The sequence below is a fragment of the Maniola hyperantus genome, chromosome 3 (assembly GCF_902806685.2).
Source record: "Maniola hyperantus chromosome 3, iAphHyp1.2, whole genome shotgun sequence".
NCBI lineage: Eukaryota > Metazoa > Arthropoda > Insecta > Lepidoptera > Nymphalidae > Maniola > Maniola hyperantus.
This window is the reverse complement of record NC_048538.1, coordinates 10,429,609-10,453,953: the sequence shown is the minus strand read 5'-3', so window position 1 is coordinate 10,453,953 and position 24,345 is coordinate 10,429,609. Positions and strand designations below refer to the sequence as shown.

Sequence of the window (24,345 nt, the reverse complement as noted above, 5' to 3'; positions counted from 1 at the left end):
TGGGAATCGATCTTATGAAATCTATAAGACTAGAGCAATAAGCTCAGTACACGTTATTACAATTATACAACCGAAACAATCTTTGTGAAAGAGGTCCTTCCGAGAAGGGCTACAAAAGTTCTTAAAAGAAGTAACCCTAGCCCGCTCCCCAGTGCATTCCATACAAATGTAGTGTAGTTCTCAATCAAACTCGATGAAATTTTGTAAACACGTTCTAGAAACAAAAATCTATGTTTGTGGCTTTGCAGATATCTATAAAAACGTGGAGTTTAAAAGTTACACTGGCTCTAAAGACTTACGTACAAATCTTAGGGTTACTTCTCTTAATTTGATTAAATTCTAGTAGGTACATTTTTTTGCACAATTTTTAGTCTCGCATTTTCGAAGCACTTACCGCTGTCGAACTCCTCATTAGTGTTCATGGCGGCCATCTTGGTGTTGGTGATATCCTTGAAAGAGGCGAGGAACAAAACCACTTCTCGTTTTTCATTTTTAATTGGGACGATATCGAGCAAGCACCAGAACGGCGTACCTGTAAATAATAATCAAGGCTTATTTTGACTGAAATTAACAGTGTAAGTAGTAACAATCATTCAATAGTATGTTTAGAGGGATTAGTGTTATAATAGTATATTGTGAAATCATACTCCAAAACGTGCAGTAAGTAGGTATACGTGGTAGGTCTACACTCAATCTGAAGTTTGCAGAACTTCTTTTTCATCGACTTGCATTACCTGTGAAATGCCGTGAATACTTACCTGCTAACTTTATCTGCGTAAAAATATGTAAATATGTATATACATTAAAACGAATGATTTTTCATTTTTAAAACATGTAAGTATTTTAATCAAATATTTAATATCATATTCTGTGACAATAGTGAAAACCGCATTGAAAATTGAAATACACTCAAAAGTTATAGATTAACTTTTCTTACTACTAACTTGATTGTTTGTTAAGTACCTATGTAAATTTAAGGTATTCCGTATTCCATGTCAGTATAATTTTATTAAAAGAAGTCTTCTTAAATGAGTGGGGACAAGCAGCTGTGTTTGTAAAAGTTTAATTTGGTCGAACGGAATCGTAAAGTTGTTATTGGTCTTGTTTACGATGGCGACTTGAACGAACTACTGCTGGGAAGCTTTAATGGAAACATTCTCTGTAGGAACGAGTATATATTGGCTAAGTACTCGCTCATTTACTGAAGCTGCATTAAATCGTGTAATTCAAGATTGTGTTACTTTACTATAAAATAGTTTTATTAGATACTCCAGTCTGTAATTTTATATTCCCCTTTTGTACTCCGTGTCACTGACTACTGTCTTGTATTTGATGGCTGAGATTTCTTCTGGTGGTACTTAAGTAACGAATGACTATACCTACAGCTAACCCAGAAGGGACACGACTGCTTGAATTAAACTCATACCTATAATTCGGTTGCCACACGGCATCGTACCGGAACGGTATATCGGTTAGTAGCAATCTTTGCCGGTAGAGTACTACTACTAGCTAGCCATGGCCGAAACCTCAAAAGAGACCAGACCAGAGAAAATTAAGGAATTAAATCGGCATTTATCTCAGGACTTCCCACGTACCTCCAGCCCACGGCCCTTACCACTGTGCTAGGAATATAAATAAGACAATAGTGCCTTTTGCAGGTAGCTGAGAAATCTGATAGCTGAGAAAATTTAAATATTTGGTCCATCATACTAAGTATTTTAAATTTTCTCGTTTCAATTTCTGCCTTAGCTATTTGCTAATTACAGAAGCATTATAAAATTTCCATCAAGTTTACTTGTTAAAAATATCATGACTAAAACTTTAATAAGAGGAAAAATAGCTTCGATAAATTATCTAACATAGTTTCAAAGTTGATATGAAATGAAAAATGTTTACCATTCTTTTACGGGCTCGTTTCAGAAAACAGTTTGATACTAGGCTAGGAAACAACTTTGTATTATGTTGCTGTGGTCGGGAGAGCCATATTATTTTCATAACTTCTTCTGAGTGCCACTGCCAATAGCTAATTGGCGGCGCGGGAGTCGAAGCCGTATCCTTTTCGAATACAGGCTTCGCGACAATGCGACAGGGGGGCTTGTGGACTGTAATTTGGTTATTTTGACTGCGTAAGGGACTTGGGAATCAGAAAAGGAAATCGGCGTACCTTGACATCACAGCTGCGGCGTTCTCACATATCCTTGCTGGCCTTTAATCTTCCAAGACACCTTTGGCGATTGTTTCACGATGGACACAGTCTATTTATAATTATTTAGATTTGGGCACACGCGTATTTCACGGTAAATTTGGTCTTTTGTAGCGGTTTGGACAAAAATGCGGATTTTCGATAATAATTAAACTCGCGGTGCACACCATGTCAACTTGATGTCTCCGATCGCCATCTTCGATCTTGCGGGTTGCGCGGGGTGCGGGCGATCTTCTTCCATAATATGCAATTATCCTGTATTTGAGACACGTAGTGCCATCTCGCGGTAGGTTGCAAAGTTGCCGATATAGGTTAAGGATATAAAAATGGGTAATTAGGAGAGGAATTTTGGAAATTTAAGCAGTCTCATAAGAATTTCTTAAATTAAGCTATTATGGCGCAACCACTAATTACTTCGATATTTTAAAGCCTCAATAGTTATAAATTATAAATTTTAGAAGGTGGACTGGAAATCAGGAAACTAATCGCATAAGTTCTCAAATTTTTAGGGTTCTACCTTAAAAGGAAAAAAGGAACCCTTATAGGATCACTTCGTTGTCTGTCTGTCTGACCGTCTGCTGTGTATGTTAAGAAAACCTATAGAGTACTTCCCGTTGACCTAGAAACATGAAATTTTCAGTTAGGTTTTATAGTAAAAGTAAAGGAAAAATCCGTAAACCTTATTATATGCAGTGTTTTTGCAAGAATACAACTAGTATATTATAACTTTTGAGAGGCTTTTCACCCGTCCAATAAGAAAAAGTTCTTTCTCTTCATACAACTCATCTCGGTTCCGTCCACGTTGGTAACCAATGTTTGGTAACCAGCATTGCAACATTGGTTACGAACAGAACCCTCATTTCTACTTTTGTGAATAAATACCTACAGTGGTCCAGTCACTGAGCATTAATTTGCCATTTGTTTAATTAAGTTTTCTTTAATCTCATGTGTTTAAGAGTTAAAATATGCTTTTATTTTCTTTTAAAAATATAATAATAAAAGACACCTTCTTGAAAGAAGATTTTCTTGATAAAATACGGTACGAATATTTTATGCTCTTAGTTAGTATTTAAATAGTTGGGCGAAGTCTTTTCTTTCAGTAGATTCCTAATGAGTTTCACCACACTGCTCTACTTCGGAATTGAACACAATTACTAGCGAATGCGTTGCAATGCGACTCGCGCGCCACCTTTTACGCTGATAGTAGGTACTTACTTTGTCAGAAACTTTTCCGCAAGTCCCAACAACAACTGTATAAAACTTGATTGGATGAACGATACGCGAATAGGTAACGAACATTATTTTTTAGACCCATACTGACTGCGCTTACTAATATTATTAATGCGAAAGTGTTTCTGTCTGTTACCTTTTCACGGCCCATACTTTTGACCAAGTTTAACCGAATCTTTTGGAGGTAGTGACAAAGTCGACTTTTAATTAAAACCTTCATAATTTTAATCCAACTGGATAGCTATGTGTAACTTTCTTACTCAAATAGGTCTGTAGGTATATATATATATGTATTATATATGTATATATATATGTATTAGTGAACACTTATCCATGTACATTCTGAGGTACACAGCCATAAAATTTTGGCTATCTCCTTCGGTACAGAGACAGCTTTCATCCCGGAGACGAATATTTATGTTCCTTTTTGTCACGAAAAATCAATGAGTTCCCTCAGGATTTTTAAAAACCTAAATCTACGCGGACGAAGAGATTTGATTACCGAGATAAAAGTTACCTACTCATAATATTATGTTCACTAGCGGAATATACTTACAATAAGTATCACTCACGTAAGTGAAAAAAATCTATAAGCATGATTAAATACAAAAATCGTCAAGGACATCAAGACAAAAACTCTTCTATTCTATCCCTATAGGTGTGTAAGATGAAAAGAATAAGTAGGTAGGTATACATAATTGTCTACGGTCTCAACGACCTACAAAATAAACGAGCCTATTATTAAACTAAGCGTCCATTTATTTTCATGAAGGCAGTAATTTACCATCTTCATGAGAACAAAACTGTTTGTTTTGGCCTAATCGGAGATTTTGGGCTTCCTTTAATTATTAATTAAACATAACCAGGACACACTAAATATAAAATTGAAACGCTTTGATGTTTATTTACCTAAAGTGAAGTTTTGACAATCAATGAATATTTCAATAACTTTTTCATCTCACTCGCTCGGAAAAAATCCGTTTGCCCTTTGAAATCTGAGTGGAAAGTGGTAATTTTGCTCGCTAGGGCGCAAAGTACGAGTTGAAATTCGAACGTGACGAACTGTGGTCTATGGTTGCGTCATGGACCTCGAATAAATTTCTACCTAAATTCCTACTTAAATTTTTCTTTCTATTAAAAATACCACATAATGAAACGTTCAGAAAAGCAGTTCGTCCTTACAGTCTTTACTGTTATTATTATTTACTAACTTGTTAAGTGACCTCGTACCAAGTACCTCGCTAAGCTCAGGATTCTATCTTTGAACCACTCGCTTCGCTCGTGGTTCAACCTTAGAATCCTTCGCTGGCTCGGAATTCAATACAAACTCTCGGGACAAAATAACATCTTTGCACCCTTGCATGACAAATAACTATTGCTTCTTGAACTGTTGCACTGGATATGTTTGTAAATATTTTGGGAATAATAATAATATTTTCCCGTTTCCCTAAGCGTACATTATGTACAGCTTGTGCAATAAGAAGCTAGGTACGACCATAGTTTCAACATAAAATATAGCTGAGTTCCACAGATATTATGTGATATCAACAAGCCGCGCCTCTTCAGCATCGAGCCAGCTATTTAGTTCTGAACGTACCTAATAAAATTATTATAACAACGACTGAATCGGATGAGAACTATAGAACGAATCGAAGAGCATCCGTTCAGGCGTACCTACCACTACTAGATACCAGATACCCATAACCCACTACCAGATACGGGCTAGATAACGACAAACGTAAGTAATTTCCCTAAGCTCTTGTTGAACACAAAGTTTATTGGAACTGGAAGAAAAATCGTTAGATTTTACTTGGCAATCTGTCGTTGTCCTTGTACAAACTGCAATGTTACTTTTTTATTGCATTAATTTGTTTATTGTTTCCTCACAATAGGCAATCAATAAAATTATCCTTAATCCATACTCCATACTTAATATTATAAATGCGAAAGTGTATCTGTCTGTCTGTCTGTCCACTAGCTTTTCACGGCCCAATCGTTCAACCGATTTTGATAAAATTTGGTACAGAGTTAGCTTATATCACGAGGACGGACATAGGCTACTTTTTATCTCGGAAAATTAAGGAGTTCCCTGAGGATTATAAAATCCTATATTCACGCGGATGAAGGCGCGGGCATCATCTAGTTATTTATATAGGTGTGTTACCATTTTTCTTGTAGAAAATGAGCTCAAGCTTGAGCTCATGTTTGGAGTCGAGGGCTGCATCGATTTCATGGCGGTGCTCCTCCCTCGTGTCCGGCCCATGCAGGAACTTGCACGCGCAGCCCTTCTGCATGATGTGCGCTCGAGCCCACCCCGTCAGCTCGCAAAACCCATCCGAACAGTACACGATAGGGTATGATGGCACTTGCGCGTTCCCCAGCACAAAGTTGCTATCTGAAAAGAAAAATTCATCTAAGTATTTACTTATTTCTTCAGTGCTTCAGTGTTTTTATCTTGTTAATATGTTGTAAAGACCTCATAATATATCTACGAGTAGATACATTAAATAAAGGAGTTAGTGTGTATTTATTTGGTTTTTAGGGTTCCGTACCTCAAAAGGAAAAAGTAACCTTTTCAAGAGGAAAACCTTTAGGATACTTCCTTAGACCTAGAATCATGAAACTTGGCAGTTAGGTAGGTCTTATAGAAAATATCCGAAAACTGTCAATTTGTGGTTCACGAAAAAATTAAGAATGTTGAGAACGACAATATTGTTTGTTGAAGTTTGAAATAAGCTTTAGGTAAATCCGGTATATCTCGTACGATGCGACGTGTGCGAGTCCGACTCGCATTTGTTCGGTTTTTACTTTTTAGTTGAAAGAAAATGTTTTAAAATTTAATATGACAATTATTTTCCGGTACAATATTTTCTCCAGTGTTTAGGTGTTGTAGTTTCTTGGCAAAGTTCCTACGGGTATTTTAACAAACAAATTTTTTAATAGCTATATTGGGCCATCAGTTTCAAAAAAATCTATATATTTTAGTAGTACGACCTTTATATTACGTTTGACTACTACTACTATTTAAGTATCATGTAATGGTTGATAGTGACCATAATATATCGCGATGAATCATGATCGGTTTTCTAAGAAACAAAAGGGAAATTATGTTATAATTAGTAACGCCATAATCATTTTAATTAGGCGATTACGAAAGGTGAAATGTGATATAGGCTGTGATGCTACCCCAACTAAGGCAAATCACCCCAATTTAATACCTCGTTATTATGCTAAATGTGGATCCTGCAAAAGCCTATCTATGTTATTGTTATTTTAGGTGAAGCATTAGGTAGGTAGGTTAAATTAAAGGAAAACTCAATTTCATGGTGATCTAGCTTAGTGGTATATGAACGCAACCTAACCCATACTTGCTACGTACCTACGCTAAACAAAGCATTAGGATGCGTTTTCACTGAAACGGAGCGGAGCGGACACGTGTTTTCGACCAATCAGATTATTGAGAGATCATAAGATGTCGTGCTAAAACTATTATGTCATCTAACAATAAGCCTGATTGGTTTATTGAACACATCTCCGCTCCGCTACGCTTCAATGGAAACGCACCCTTATGTTACCTCCTACATCAATTCTTACAGACTTTACCTGTTTATAACATTAATGTAGATTTAGATCTATAGAGATTTATTGGTAGCAGGACGACTTGATTTATTGGTAAACGTCCAGCCTCCCGGTCTGTCACAGAATGGAGGGCTAGGTGTTTAAATAATCCACTACGACCATTCATGTTACTGTACAATCACTATTCTATAAGCATTCACTTTGACCCTAAACCACGTTCCTTTATTCAAAACACATTTTCAGTTAAAAATTAAAATACTAAAGGGGGCGTCGTATCCAAAGTTAGTTTTATCAGTATGAATAATGCATATCAAAAATCTATCGTATGTAAAGAAAAGGGTTAACATAAATAGTAGAGAATAAATTGTTATTCTCTTGAGACTAATCCGGCTTTTCAACGCTCCCAAATCTAAATAACGATATCAAGTAGAAAAGCTTCAATATGTAGAAATTTAATATAAACATTTTTTATGAAGCAAGACAGGTCTTACACTATTTTATTGATTATATTATCTAAAGTTTAGATTCTAAACTAATAATAAAAAGAGGTAAAGTTTGTAAGTTTGTTTGTAGGAAGTACTCTCTGGAACTACTGAACTGATTTTGAAAATTCTTTTACCAGTAGAAAGCTACATTATTCCTGAGTAACATAGGCTATATTGTAATTTCAAAAAAATTAGAGATCCCTGTGAAAATTTAAATAAGCTACCCGTGCGAAGCCGGGGCGAGTCGCTAGTAACAAATAAAATTGTCGACCCAAAAACTGTATTTACAGATAGGGAGAAAGAATACAAAAACTTCGATAAAAATTAAAATACCCAAAAACAAAAGAGAATAAAAATGATTATTTTTCCGACCCAAATGTCGACCAATAGAATTGCACCATTCGACGTCACGTGGTACAACCTACATGGTATTATACTGATAATTTTTTGAAAATTTTCTCTGGTAGTTGCTATATATAAAAAACAAAACATGATCCAGTCAAATTAACCACACGTCAAACTGACAGGTTGAATTCAATTGTGAAAATTGGAGATTTTGGCCGACATTTGGGACGGAAAAATAATCCCCCGAATACCACACGAGCTTCAAAATTATCTGGCATTTCCCTCAAGGTTGAATCTTGAAGGTCAATTTTGAAGCTCTTGTGGTATTATAAGTGAAAATCGGTGAAATACGCTTACATATCGAGCCGCCTTATCCACACCTTTTATTAAAATAAAATAAAAATAACATTTTTAACCGACTTCCATAAAAGAAGGAGGTGCTCAATTCAACGCGTTTTTTTGGGTGCCAATGAGGTAGATCTAGATAAGTACCACAAAAAACATTAAAAGAAAATTCGCGATTCGTGGCTCCAAAAATATTACATAATATATAGAACTAGGTACACTACTCGTAAGTCTTGTATGTTCATAATAATTTATACTGTAAAAGTAAGTAAAGTAAAATATGCTTTATTGTACACCAAAACAAAAACAATAGATATATATATAACAAAGATAGCATGTACAATAGGCGGCCTAATCGCTAAAATAGCGATCTCTTCCAGGCAACCTTAGGGTTGAGGATATTATAAAAATTAAAGAAAGCGGAAGGGGTGTACTAATTAAATAAAGTAAATACACATAATATACGTATATATATATACGTATATTTACTGTTGTATTTTTATATAAATAAAAATACAACAGTAAATAAGAGAGGAATAGACGACAGATAAGTGGAATAAAAAGTAAAAATAAATAAATAAACACACCAGATGTAGGATAAATAAAATAGCTTCAATTTTGTTTTAAAAATTGATAGTGATTGAGACTGTTTGATATCCAAGGGGAGAGAGTTCCATAGCAGTATAGCGGTAGCAGTAAATGATTTAGCATAATAAGAAGAGGAGTGTGTAGGAACTTTCAGGCGTAGATTACTTTGAGAACGAAGAGAAAAAGAGCGTGTATCACATCGGTACTCAAAGCGTTTTTTATATATAATATCACTCTGTAGGTATTTTTTATACGATAAAGAGGAATGGAGGGATTGAACAGTATACAGTAAAGATGAAGAATATGAGTATTCCTGCGAAGACGAATCGGGAACCACTTGAGCTTACGGCGGTACTCGGAGACATGTAATCATCGACTTTAGCGTTTGTGGTTATTGAAGTCGGTTTTATTGGTTTTTTTTTCTATTAAAACCACGGAACAGAAACAAACGTATTGAGTAACACTTTATACCCATTCCAGAAACAGCGTTGTTTAAGCTTACGTTTTCTGTGGAACAACTATATGTTGTAAGGTACTTGTTTCTGTTTACCTAACAGTTTATTAGTTAACACAGCTATTAACGGAAACTCAATTAGGTAATATGAAGTGTAGTTCGAAACTGTTGAATGTTTCAGGACGTACCTATTTGTTATTGCTAAGTTTATAATACAGCTACAAGTTGCCTGATACAAATTTTCACGGAATTTTTAATACTCTAACCGATTGGTGCCTTCCTTATACTTAAATGAAACTAATAATGAGAAGTAATATACATATAACTCGCCATTTATATTTTTGTTAAGCCGGAAAAATTGCTGTTTTTGTATTGTGCTTGTGCTAGATAGTCTATGTAAGTAATAAGTATAATAGGTAATTTTTGATGTCGACGCAAAATACGTTATGTAGGGTACATTCTAGAAGTATTTTTCCCGTTTAGTTCGTGACTATCTCGAAAATGAATGGTCCAATTTTAATGATTTTTTTTTCACTTATGTAATGTACATACAAATACATTGCTTTCGGGGAAGTTTGAGTATAATAGTATTATATAGTGTAGTTATTATTCCTATATACCTATATGAAGTTATACGCGTAAATATACCAATATTTTTGATAATACCTATACCGATCACTTCAAGGTTGCTGAACCGGTTTACGCAATTTTATTTTAACCAATTTCCTATGTCAATTTATCCACAAAGTTGCGCTGGAAGCAAAAACGCAGAATTGATGAGGGCGGGCGGATCATTTTGTCCATCCCTTTACATGTCTTTTCGCCAAAGCTTTAGTTAATGGAATCATTTATACTTTATAGCGTTAGGTTAAACTTACACGATACCTCTTTAACTATTTTTAGGGTTCGGTACTTCAAAAGGAAAAAAGGAACTCTCACTTCGTTGTATGTCTGTCTGACCATCTGTCTGTCTTTCCGTCAGTCTGTCTGTCTGTCCGTCTGACTGTTTGTCCGTCTGTCCGTCTGTCGTTTCTGTCTAAAAACCTATAGGGTACTTCCGTACTTCCCGTTGAGCTAGAATCATGAAATTTGCCAGGTAGGTAGGTCTTATAGCACAAGTAAAGTTTTTTTGTTGTTACCGTTAAGTTTCTCATATTTTATGCTTATGCAATTAAGTATTCTTTAGCTTATGTAGAAAAAAAACAAGTAAAGGAAAAATCCAAAGCCGTGAATTTGTGGTAACATCACAAAAAAATGTGTTCATGAACAAATAATACTTAGCTAGTCTACACTAATCTACACTAATATTATAAAGAGGAAAACTTTGTTTGTTTGTTTGTTTGTTTGTTTGTTTGTACTGAATAGGCTCAAAAACTACTGGACCGATTTTAAAAATTCTTTCACCATTCGAAAGCTACATTATCCACGAGTAACATAGGCTATATTTTATTTTGGAAAAAAATAGGGTTCCGTAAGATATTTGGGTTTTTCGGACACAAGGTGTAAAAAATCAACCAGAAAAGTTACTTATTTTGCGTACGCTGCCTAAACTATAAAAGATAGAACCATAAAATGTTCTAATTAATTGTAGATCTTATAAATATCTACAAAAAAGTCCGCGACACACTATACCCATCTATGTCGAGTGAGGCACAGCAACCATTTTTTTATTTAAAAATCTTGAATTTTTTTTGGACTACATTTAAACGCGTTTATTTTACTCATGCTATTAATCCTTATCAAAATAAATGATTTCATCACTAAGAACAGTTTATGGAGATAATATTTGGTCTTTGAATGATTAAAATTGGACGTTTGGTTTTGAAGTTATGGCGAAATTAAAATATTACGATTTCTGCTGCACGGCCCGTTGTATTTATTATATAAAGAGGTAATGTCGTTAAGTTTGTTTGTAGGGGGTAATCTTTAGAACTACTGAACCGATTTTAAAAATTCTTTCACCAGTAGAAAGCTACATTATTCCTGAGTGACATAGGCTATACGGGATCTTTAAAAACCTAAATCTACGCGGGCGAAGCCGCGGGGATCAGCTAGTTTTTTATATTTTCATAGTAAGATAACTATACCAATAGGGTTATTATATAAAAGGGCTTTACTTGTACATTCTCAAATAGATTTTTACTTATTTTTATGCATAATAGTTTTGATTTATCGGGCATAATACCTATCGTAAAAAATAGCCGAGTACGGAACCCTCGGTGCAGTCAGAGTCAGACTCCCACTTGGCCGGTTTTATAATATTTTAAAAAGCTTTCTATTAATGTAAGTACAATCTAGATTATGTTTATAAAAAAGTTCCAAAGATATAGTTACCATAACTTACACCTAGTTACCATGTTAATGTAAGGCCCAGCAGGTACTCATATCTAACCTAGAATCTAGGTGAATAAAATATTCTTACCTGCCTACGTGCCACGGAAAGGTCAAAAGCAAGTTTCAGGAAGGTTCTATCATTTATTTATTATTAAATGAGAAAGTATGTTTGTCTATGTTTTACCTTTTCACACGGCACACCCCATAGAGAGATAGCTCGCATTCTGTAGACGGATAGGCTACTTTTTACTTAAGAAAATTAGACTTTCCATGGGATATTTAGAAAACCTAAATGAACGCGGACATAGTCGCAAGCATCATCATCATCATCATATTACTTAGGTATATAGCTTTATAGTAAGATCATAATATTAACTCTACCGAACTTCACTGCTCGGCTTTACTTATGTAAAGTATAATTTGTATCTGAATGAAAAAAAGCTAGCAGTGAAGCCTGTTTAAAATACTTGTACCTATAGTGCAGTTTTTCCAAATATTTTAAATAAACGCCAGAGAAAATATCAGATTGTTTCAATATTTCCTTAACCCTAATATTTTCTACAGTAGGTAAATATGAACAATAAGCCATATTATAATAGTCACCGCAAAAGCTACTAATGGCAGCATTAATGCAAAACAGCAAAAGTGTTGAATCACTGAGCACTTTTAGTGCGGTCCGTAGACCCACGTTCCTTTTATGAAAAGTCCCTTTGAACAGTGAAAGGTCCTTCTACCTCACAATCTACCTTTATCAGTTTGAAATTTGGAATAATGCATAGGTAGGTACAAGTAAATAATACACTTAAATAAAATGTCGGTGTCCAAAAAACCTTTGGCTTCGGCTGTGGCCACCTTCGGCCAAACTTTCGGCTTCTCCCAAAATGGACCGAACTTTTGGTCGAAGCCGAAGGTTTCTAGCAAGCGTTAGTTATATAAGTACTAACGAACTATGCGTAAGTTTATTTTAAGTGAATACATTTTTAGGGTTCCGTACATCAAAAGGAAAAGGGAACCCTTATAAGATCACTGCGTTGTCTGTCTGTCTGTTTGTCCGTCTGTCCGTCTGTATGTCGTGTCTGCCACAAAAACATATAGGGTACTTTACTTCCCGTTGACCTAGAATCATGAAATTTGGTAGTAAGGTAGGTCTTATAACACAAGTAAAGGAATAAATCAAAAATCGTGAATTTGTAGTCACAAAAAATGTGCGCGAGTCTGACTCGCACTTGGCCGGTTTTTAATACTTTTAAGGAAACAAATATTTCAATAAATAATATTGTTTTGAAGTGTTCTTATTTTATGACAAGTTCAAGAAGACAACAGTGAACCGTTATTTTTTAAATTTACTTTTAGCCAATTTTGAACTTTTCTCAGGGTTTTTGCGGTTTCGGTTTTGGTTTCGGCCGAATGTTGGCGTTAGCCGATTAATCGCCTCGGCTTCGACCAGAAATCGACCTTCGATCGGACGCTATTGACATGCTATCATTTTTCAAATTTAAATTTTCTTCCCAACACCTTCAAAGCTTAGAAAGAATTATTTATACTTACCTACAGAGTGATATTATATTCATAAAGAGTAGGTACGTATCTGTTGATTTGTATTATTCTTAATTAAAACACATCTACAGTATCGTTAAAATGGTATATACCGTCTTAATAAAAATTTCATTAACGTAAAGATAACAATCTGCTGAGTAAAATACGGGATGTTTTATTAAGATGTGACGACGATGGAAAGCTGAGAAAATTAAGAAACGCTGACTGTGAGAAGGGGTAGGCTAGCCAACTTAAAAAAATGGGATTTTTTTATTTTATTTTAATTTATTTTTCCAACAATTAAATAATTATAAAAAATGAGGCCGATTTTATGTACCCAGAAGATACGTATTCATAATTCAGATACAATAATATTAAGGTGATCAAGTGCGAGTTTGAATTTGAGTTTGACTTTTAGTATGAAAATACACTTCAATTTTTTCTATTACTCAGGCGGTGCCTACTCAAGGTCTATATACACAGAGTCTCTGTAATCGTTATTAATTATAACTTGTTATTTAGAGCATGTGTATCGACTATAGATACACAAATTGTTCATACCGATAGATGAACAACAAATTGATCATACGGACTTCTGATTTCAGCTTGGTTATGGTAGGTACGACTAGTATGTATACTATTTTGTATTCCGTGGAACGTCTGGGTACGACAGAAACCTTTTAGGTAAGTCAGATTTCATCAACATATTTTTATTATTAGGAGAAGCGCTCAACCCAATGCGCTCCCCAGAACTGTCCATACAAACCTAGTTTGGTTTTAATTTGTATATTTACCACTTATAATCATACTCAACCTATATTATGTTTTAGAAACAAATATCTTTGTCTGTGCGAACTACGCATTTTACAGATCTCCCCCCTCCCTTTTGGAAAAGTGTTAACAATTTTCAAAAGCCTTATGAAGAGAAGATTATTATTTGTTCATTAACAAGGGTGTTGATGAACAAATATTTCAGTCTTATGACGTAGGTAGGTACTATAATTGTTGAGTTGTTCATTAACAAGGGTGTTGATGAACAAATATTTCAGTCTTATGACGTAGGTAGGTACTATAATTGTTGAGCTGAACTGGAAAACTTTGTTGGAAAGTGATACATTTTACCCAGAAAATTAATGTACCTACCTACTAACAAAATTGCAGTCTGCACAGTAGGTACTTTATTACAGGACAACATCATCGTTCATTATAACATTTCCCTCATTTTCTTTACTATATTGTGTTGAAGTTGGAGCTATGGAACGTGTATACCCTTTCTGTATGTGCTAACAAAATTGCAGTCTAGCGTAGGAAGTAACAAAATGAGGGAAGATTACTTAGTGGTGGTAGAGGTATATGCTAATCGCTGTCCTCTTTAGCCCATTTTGTTGACATTATTTTCTGAGATGCATAACATTTTATCCGTAAAATTAAAACGCTGACAAAGTGGCAAAAATCACCTTAAAAATATAATTTCGTGTATGAAAACTCTATAGTTTTTGAACCTAGCAAAATTGTAATTTTTTTTCTTGATGGCAAAAGTATGCCGTTTGAAATTTTCCCGATATTTATTTGAGCATGCGCGAGTATCCAATAAGCGTATATCTGCTTTCTCAATACCAAAATGACTATATTCAATCCACTCCCAGCTTTTGTAGCTTTAGTCCATTTATATAAAGTGACTTTATTAGGCAAATGAATTCGTAGTCTATAGTATGATGATCAAACAAAATATACGTACTTAGGTATGTAAAAGTTTAAACAAATGATGAAGTGATATAACATCTTTAATCCATTCCTAATATTATTATAAATGTGAAAGTGTGTCTGCCTGCTAGCGTTTTACGATTCAACAATTTAGCCGATTTTGATGAAATTTGGTACAGAGTTAGCTTACATCCCTGAGAAGGCTTGTTTTCATCCCGAAAAACAAAAAGTTCTACAATTTTTAAAAACCCAAATTCTTGTATGAAATTGAATCTAACCCTCTGAATTCGCTCGCCCGGACGGGTCCTGCCGGGTACTTGTAGCTTTATACCTAAAATACGAAGTACGCCTGGCCTGACAGTACCCAGCCATGAAGTATGTGATTGTAGACAAACTAAATAAGACTTGTTTCGTGTTAAAACTTAAACTCTAAAGGGTATAAGGTAGTTTGGGTAACTCAAACATTTCTAAAGGAAGTTGGATAAGAAACTTCGTCACTGTAACTTTCGCGATTCCTATCACACAGTTTCCACCGATTTTTTTAAATAATAATACAACTTGTTATATTTTTATTGAACCTTCCATCTAATGCCATAATCGTCGTAGTCTATCGAATTTCCGTAGAATTTTAGTGAAGCTTCAATAAAAATTGCTAAATATGAAGTCTCAATCCACGTTTATCTCCGTATTCGATTATAACTCCTTAACTTCTAAGCTTCTTAGTGCATTTTAATACACACACACACTCACTGCATCGGTTTCCACATTACTGAGGGTCGTGCCCCTTTCTTTAATTCACATAATGGCAGGCGTTTTCTTGGGATAATAATGCGGGTGTTTCTAACGTCCTTCCGCTTACGACTCGACCAAGAGAACGAGATTTCGACTCTTTTCGAGACGCGGAGGAAAGGCCTTAATTCGGACCATATAAATAGTCGGTCAATTTTCCGGGGTCTACGTTGCTTAACTAGTACGTTGTTTGATGTGCGCTGTTTCAACTAGGGCGTCCCTCATACAAATAAAAAAACCGGTCCAGTGAGAGTCAGGCTCGCGCAATGAGGGTTCCGTACTACAGTCGTATTTTTTCGACATTTTGCAGGATAATTCAAAAACTATGACACATAAAAATAAATAAAAATCTGTTTGAGAAGGCACAAGCGAAGACCTTTCATATGATACCCCACTTGATATAGTTATCTTACTTAGAAAATTGAAAATACTAATTATTAGTTCATGACCACAATTTAATTTTTATTTTGTATGATGTAACCACAAATTCACAGTTTTCAGATTTTTTCCCAAATGTCAGCTATAAGATCTACCTACCTGCCAAATTTCATGATTCTAGGTCAACGGGAAGTACCCTGTAGGTTTCTTGACAGACCGACCGACAGACAGACAGACAACAAAGTGATCCTATAAGGGTTCCGTTTTTCCTTTTGAGTTACGAAACCCTAAAAATCACAAAGAATTTATAATGTCACAGTGTGGCATTTACAATAATAATGTAAACTTATATTGTGATCTATATACTCATAAAAAAGCAAGCCCACCTATGTGAAGCCGGTAGAGTCCGCTGGATAGAATATGACGAAACGCAATAAAACATGTTATACTACTAGGCTATTTATCTATTTTACTTTACTTTACTTACTTGTATTTTTAATCAACATTTTAAAATTGCTGTGCTCTATTAAAAACTGAGCAGCTGTTGCTCACCACTCTGTGAAAGTAATAGAAAATTGTGGAATATTTCTACTCGTCTTCCGCAGAGCGTTCCGGTGAATTATAAGTATTACTTTCCGACGACTCTTACAATTTTATTTTCATGAACTTCAATGAACGTTGATATAACGTACCCACTTACCTCAGACTTTATTTAGACCAGATTTAAACAAAAAACATATTTTGAAATAAAACCCCAATGAAATCATTCTAGTAGTTTTTATAAATTACTATCCAACAGATACTACGGATTATAAATACGAAAGTGTGTCTACCTGTTTGTCTTTCACGGCCGATCCGTTTAACCAATTCTGTTGTTTAGAGAGATAGCTTGCATGCTGGGGAAGGGCATAGGCTGCTTACTAAGAAAAAAGTTCCCACTGAATTTAAGACCCTAAATCCGTGCGGACGAAGTCGCGAGCATTATCTACTCTCGTTATGAATCAAGTACGATTTAAAATATAATGCTACACAACTAAATTAAAAGAAAATAAACAAACACAGTTGTGTAAATACATCAGAAACTGACAACACACAAAGTTGAATGGAAATGTAATTCTAATGGAAGTTAATTTATCATCCTGAGTATTATCCGGCTTTCGAACGCCTTAATTTGAATTCAAATGTAAAGACTAACAACAGATAAATTTTAGAGCAAGTCCAAAATATCTCACAGTTTAGTTACTTTTATTTTATATTAAGTACATGTACTTAATTTAAATGTGTACCTAGTGTACCTACATAATGCCGAATCCCTACGACCAAAATATGAATTATCAAACTTTCTTCGTTCGGTCGGTCAGTTATGAATTATTGGGATAGCCAAAAGCACTATTTTTCCGTTTGGCAAAGGATACGGCCTTATGTGATGAGATGGCAATAATTAGTAATAGAGAGGTACAAGAAGAAAACGTATTTATCTATTACTTGCGTTTTTATACTAGATAGTAAAATTAAAAATAATACGAAAGGTACCTAGAAAATTTAATCATTGCTAAGTGCTCAGTGAGTATCACGTTTGAATCATTTATCACACGGCTCGCTCGAATAAAGGATTGTCCGGATTAAGATTTATATAATAAGAAAAAACAAATATTGCGCAGGTAATAAATTCTAGAGAAAAATATTACCTACCCTACTTAGATTAATTAGATTTTTGTAACAATTTGCTTTCAAATTAATTGATTTTGAACGTGCTCTGATTAAATAATAGTGGTCGTGGTCCAATGATCAGTTAATTGAGTTAATTATGGGAAATATTTCCTAGGTCTTTATTAACTATATAGTTTGACTCTTGATATTGATATCGGAACCAGTAGAAAACGGATGGAATAATTGGAGAACAAAACGAAGCACCTCTACTTCAATAATAATTAATTTTCCAATAAGAAATATATACATTTTTAAAGTTTTATTGCTGAAACCACAATGAGAAAATAGATATTTCATTCAGACTGGGTGCACACTGACTTCTCAGTTGAAGCTATTGCGTTTAAATAGAAGCTCAAGTTTCGCTATGGTAAATATGAAACGCTCAAATGCTTCCATTCGACCATTCGTAGGAAGACCTCAACCACCCTTGAGCCTCTCGTAGGCTGAACTGCTACAAAATAAGCCGTCCGCTGAAAAGATGCGATCACTGAGACGACAATATAACACTTTTAATTTTTTAACGTTCATGGCGGCGCATTGCGAAATTATTATTATTTTTTGTAATAGAAATTACATATTCTGTATCAACGTTTTACCTATTAAGGATCACAAGATACAGCCCGCTGACAGACAAGAAGGACGGTTGGTCGGACGGACGGACGGACAATCAGATGGATGGACAGATAGCGGAGGCTTAGTAATAATATGGTCCCGTTGGCACCCTTCGGGTACGGAACCCTAAAAACATTATTCATAATTAATTTACTTTGGCTCCGCATCTATCATTCTCCCGGCATTTTAAAGTTAGAACGTCAAACTGATTTGGGAGCCAATCCAATCCATCAGCTTGCATCTTCCATTGCCGGACACAAGGCTTTTTCGAGAGTGCCACACCAATCACAAAATTAATTAAAAAATATGCAAATTAACAATTTGCATCGTTGCACGTTGCACGTAACGAATAAAACCTACATAAGTAATATAAAAGCTTTAGTTTTTTGATGCAGTGACTTGAGCTGTACGTTGATTTCTTAGCCAATGATTTTCTCCCTTTTTACCGACTTTAATCTATACTTATCTATACTTATACTTATATTATATAAAGAGGTAAATGTCGTTAAGTTTGTTTGTAGGGGGTAATCTTTGGAACTACTGAACCGATTTTAAAAATTCTTTCACCAGTAGAAAGCTACATTATTCCTGAGTGACATAGGCTATACGGATCTTTAAAAACCTAAATCTACGCGGGCGAAGCCGCGGGGATCAGCTAGTATATTATATAGGTAATCAAACAGGAAACAATATTATTTGCAGACAATTTCCATCAAAATCGAAATGTGATCCAAAGTAATAATTGAAGATGATATAGAGTATGTATTTCACCTGTTCTACTGACAATTAGTACTGCAGGGAGGTGAAAGCAAATGGCTACCCAATTAGAGAAACCCAAATTGAGTAACGTAGCAAGTTGTTTGAAACTATCGAATCCTGCCTGAAGGATACACGCTTGTAAAGTTTCGTTGTTAACAGAGAAACGTAAAAAATTCAGCATCGCAAAAATGTTTTATACGTATAGGTACACTAGCTGACTCGTCTCGGTTTTGCACATTTGTAATGTGGGCTTACCTATTCTATAGACTAAAATGTAAATTTATTATAGGTACCTATACTACAGCTGGGCCGATGACCTGAAGGTGATGGGCAGTGGGTGGATGAGGAAGACGAAGGACCGTGTTTAGTGGAACCCTCGTAGCTTTAGTTTTAAGTTCGCGTAAAGATTATCACATCAATCATCTTACAAATCCAACAACCGACCATCAAAAAGTGAAATTTATTAATTACCAATTTTGAATAAAATATTTGACTTTGACTTTGACTTTAGTAGCGCGCTCTTAAAAATGCCTATGTCCAGCAGTGGACGCATATATGCTGATGGATTAGAGTTGTTCATAAATCTACTTCATTGAGCTATAAGTAGGTAATCTATATAAGAGTGGTCTATTATTGTTCCAAACACCGTTATCATGATTTCCGTGATTTTGAATTTTTTTTAAAATAAAGTAACATTTTGGCATGTATAATACCTACCACAGATTAATACTCCCCGTAGGTATAACACAGTATAAAGTAATACCACGAAATCACAATTTAATAAATAGTAAAACAACTCGCATACTAAACATAATACCTATATTTGCATTTCATCCAAAATGGAAGCAAAAGTTTACGTTCCACTAACTAACGAAGGAAGCCCTGAAAGTACTTTCAAAGCAGTTCATAGCTTTTCCATCCAGGATAACGCAAGGTTCATATTACGATAAAGACAGATTGCAAAATATATAACACCTAGTTCAGAAAAGAAATTATTCATACTAAATTATAAAAGCGAAAGTGTGTGTGTCTGTCTGTCTGTTTGTCTGTCGGTCTGTCTGTCTGTCTGTCTGTCTGTCTGTTAGCTTTTCACGGCTCAACAGTTTAACCGATTTCGTGGTATGAGGCGGAGGGACGCCCTGCACACCCGCACGTCATCCGCGCTCGCTCGCATCGAGTTAGCGCGGGAGCTGTGCGGGTGTGCGGGGCGTTCCCTCCCCGATTGAAATCTCGACCTACCGTTACCTAACGTAAGGCGGACCTCAATCCCGTTTTCTATTAAATTTTTGGGTCAAATCGTACGAAATGCATCAGTCATTTTTCAGTAATTTAAAAGCTTGTGGTTGTGCTGTAATTAAATTGTCATACGTTGATTGTCCCATACGTAACTAACATCCATACTATTGTACTATATGCGAAAGTGTGTATGAATGTCTGTCTGTCTGTTCCATTCCATCCATTTTACCGATTGAGAGTCGCGTTGTCGATTTTGAGGCAAGGCCTTTGCCTGAAAAGCGAGTCCGATTAGATTCAATAGTTTTTGATATATTCCACACTAAAATAAAATAGTGATATTGGATTTTATGGACAAGCTAACTATCTAGGTACATTTTATAACGAGTAGGTACTTCAGAACTAGCGTAGGAACTATTTTTAGGGTTCCGTACCTCAAAAGGAAAAACGGAACCCTTATAGGATCACTTTGTTGTCTGTTTGTCAGTCTGTCAAGAAACCTACAGGGTACTTCCCGTTGACCTAGAATCATGAAATTTGGCAGGTAGGTAGGTCTTATACCTGACATTTGGGGAAAAATCTGAAAACCGCGAATTTGTGGTTACATCACACAAAAAAAATTAAATTGTGGTCATGAACTAAAATTTAGTATTTTCAATTTTCGAATAAGATAACTATATCAAGTGGGGTATCATATGAAAGGGCTTCACTTGTGCATTCTAAATCAGACTTTTATTTATTTTTATGCATCATAGTTTTTTTAATTATAGTGCTAAATGTCGAAAAAATACGACTGTAGTACGGAACCCTCGTTGAGCGAGCCTGACTCGCACTTGGCCGGTTTTTTATATTAAATTGTCATAGGCTTGTATAAATAAATAAAATTTAGGTAGGTAGTTTCATGTTCATAATTTTTTTTTTTTTTTTTTTTTTTAATGTATTATTAACATACAAGAAAATTTACATATAATAGGTAGTACGCATTGTTGTGCAACTGTATATTCAATATAGTAAATACTTTGGACATTGATGATAGTATTACGGTAATATTCTAAAATCAAGATGTAATATAGCCTTGGCCCCGATTTTGATCTCATAAACATCGATAACTGGGCTTACAGTAACCGAAATATATTACAACTAGATAAATGTGGGAGGAGTATCTACGTGGCAACGACAGAGACAATATTATTTCCAATACCTATTTATTTTTCTTTTCTTATCACAAAACCATTACTTAATATAATTATAAATGCAAAAATTTGTCTGTCTGTCTGATAGCTTTTCACGCCTCATCCGTTTAACCGATTTTGACGAAATTGTTACAGAGGCAACATTTTGTCCTGGAAAATCAAAGAGTTTCCACGGGATTTTTAAATTCACGTCGAAAAAGTCGTGGGCGCGGACATAGGCTACATTTGGTCCCAAAAAATCGAAGAGCTCTCACGGGATTTTTAAATCCACATCGAAAAAGTAGTGGGCACGGACATAGGCTACATTTGGTTCCGAAAAATCGAAGAGGTCTCACGGGATTTATAAATCCACATCGAAAAAGTCGTAGGCATCATTTAGTTTAAAATAAAAAAGATAAACGAGGAAAAGCCTCCCTATTGAGCATTAGGTACGAGTTATGGTTTCATTTTCATAATATGTATATTGTATACCAAACTTGTATGCACTTTGGCATTCATTTAAATAAAAATTGGATGATACCATGGAAGGAAGCTATTTGAAGGCCCAGTGCGAATAAGTTACTCACATAGGTATGGTACAGTAATTTAATTACTCGTTTGGCATAGTTTAATAAGTTAGGCTATCTGAAGTTAAATTGTATATATTTCTAAGATAGTTTATATTATGACATTTATATCGGTAGGTATGCTTAATTGCAAGATATCCAGAAGAGAGGAGAAGTTAGTGGATTGCGGAAAACCTGCATCAATCATTATTGCAATGGCAATTTTTGTAATTGGCTAGATTTACGGTATTCTTATTGCAACAATTCCTTGTAGCCAATAGTGAGCAAGCATCGGTTAATCACAGGCGATTGAATCGTCACACTGCTACTGTCATTTTACCTTAATCGAGCCCGCGCTGTATCATTTCTAATCTCCATTTGCTCTCATCATTTTTTTGAACTCCTTTCCTCTAAAAACATCTAGCGTTTACTTAAAAAGGTATTAGGTAAGAAAAATGAGCACCCATATTATAGTAGGTAGGGTAGGTAGGAATAGTCTAGCATGATGCCCGCTTTTTGCTTTGAAGCTAAAAGCTTGAACAATGATGAAAACGGAAAATAAAGGGTGGAATTTTAAAAGTACCTACGTACCGCGGCCGGCTGTTCCCTGTTTTCAAACTTATGAAAGCAGACATGAAGGTGAATCGTGAATCTTACCTTCAAACTTGCGTAAAATTGCGTTTTAACAAATTACATACTGTGGTTTAATTGCAAGTCTCTCCGCGTATTGTCTCCAACACAGGGAGGAATGATCGGCGACTATGAAGTTTGGATCAAAGGTGTACAAAATCTTACGTCAAAGTATAAATTCTATTTTTTTATATTATTTTGTTCGGAATAGTATTAAATATCACGATATGCATTACCAGACACTTTGTGTCGTGGCAAGACGCCCTTAAAGTTTAAAAGTTTCATAGTCTTAGTTTAAGTTATAATATTTTATTCTCTACCATTCATCTTCAAAATTAAAGGTCATGCGGTCCCGTGAGAAACATATATACATATATGTAAAAGTATACGAAACATAAATCCAGACTTTGCACACATTGAAAAATAGACGGTGAGGAAGTAAACAGAACGTGGGATCACACTGTATTTTCATATTTGCTCGGGTCCATCTACAGATTACAACGTTCCCGATAAAACGTATTTCTCTATACGTAGGTACTAACTACAGACGCTTTTGTAAATCCCGGTTTCAGTTGAAATTTCTCAAGCTCGTAAGAATGCGTTGGAATATTTTGCAGTAAATAAATAATGATAATATGTGATTACTGATGGTATACGCTTCCTACTCTGGTACGCTACTGGTGTGGTAGGTACGCGACAGGTCGAGATAGCAACCTATTGCCATCTCGACCTGTCGCGATGACAATAGGGTGACCCCTAGGTTGTGACTCCCCGCACAACCGCATAGCCACCGCGCTAATCCGGTGCGGGATGGCGCGGGTGACGTGCAGGTTTGCGTCCCCCGCCTCATACCCCGATTACCAACTCGACCTGTCGCGTACTATAGGTACTTCAGAACTTCAGTAGGTATACCTAATACTACTGCCAAGTGCCATGATCTAAGTAGGACATGCTTAACCCTCCTGTAAACTATATTTTATACAATAATATTATATTCTTTGAAGTAGGCATATTCATACAAAGTGAATTCAAAGCAGTGATATCCTATCCATCTATATATATATATAAAGTCCTGACTGACTGACTGACATAGATATCAACGCACAGCCTAAACCGCTGGTCCTAAAGACATGAAATTTGGAGGGTCTATTCTTTGTGAAGAGTAGGTATCCACTAAGAAAGGATTTTTCGAAATTCCACCCCTAAGTGGGTTAAATGGGGGATGGAAGTTTATAGCACTTACCATAAAAATCGAGTTTGATTCCTATTTGAATATTGACCAACCGACCTTAATTAAATTTTATAGACGTTCTACAAATAAATATCCGTAGTTTGTCAGATTTCCTGTAAAATATAAAAAAGTTACGCGAGCCTGTAACTTTGCAACTACTTACATATTTTTACGGAAATCTAATAAGCCACAGACTAGTTATTAAATTCAAGAGCGTGTCTATAGATTGTATTTGATTGGTTGATATTCAAACGGTACAATTTAAATGCTCACCAAAATATGTTAACTTCAAATAAAATAAACCCACTTTATACCGAAATATAAATCGGGGCATTACCGAAAAAAACTCTATACCGAGGTGCCTAAAGAACAACGTTTTAAGCTCTAAAATAATTATACACTCCTCAGAAAAATTGTACGTGTTGTATTTATATTCTTTTTGCCTACCAAAATGGATAAAAT

At 35.2% G+C, this 24,345-nt stretch overlaps 1 protein-coding gene across 6 annotated transcripts in view; it reads right to left on the bottom strand.

Moving 5' to 3' along the window:
* Positions 1-24,345, bottom strand: part of LOC117996416 (voltage-gated delayed rectifier potassium channel KCNH8-like) — an 87,054-nt gene that overhangs the window by 17,764 nt on the left and 44,945 nt on the right. For all 6 annotated transcript variants that reach the window (XM_069509293.1, XM_034984473.2, XM_034984474.2 and 3 more), the window contains exons 3-4: positions 5,598-5,828; positions 395-532 (exon numbers count right to left, since the gene is read on the bottom strand). In XM_069509293.1, the coding sequence (XP_069365394.1) occupies positions 395-532; positions 5,598-5,828 (369 nt within the window). The remainder of the gene's footprint in view (positions 1-394; positions 533-5,597; positions 5,829-24,345) is intronic.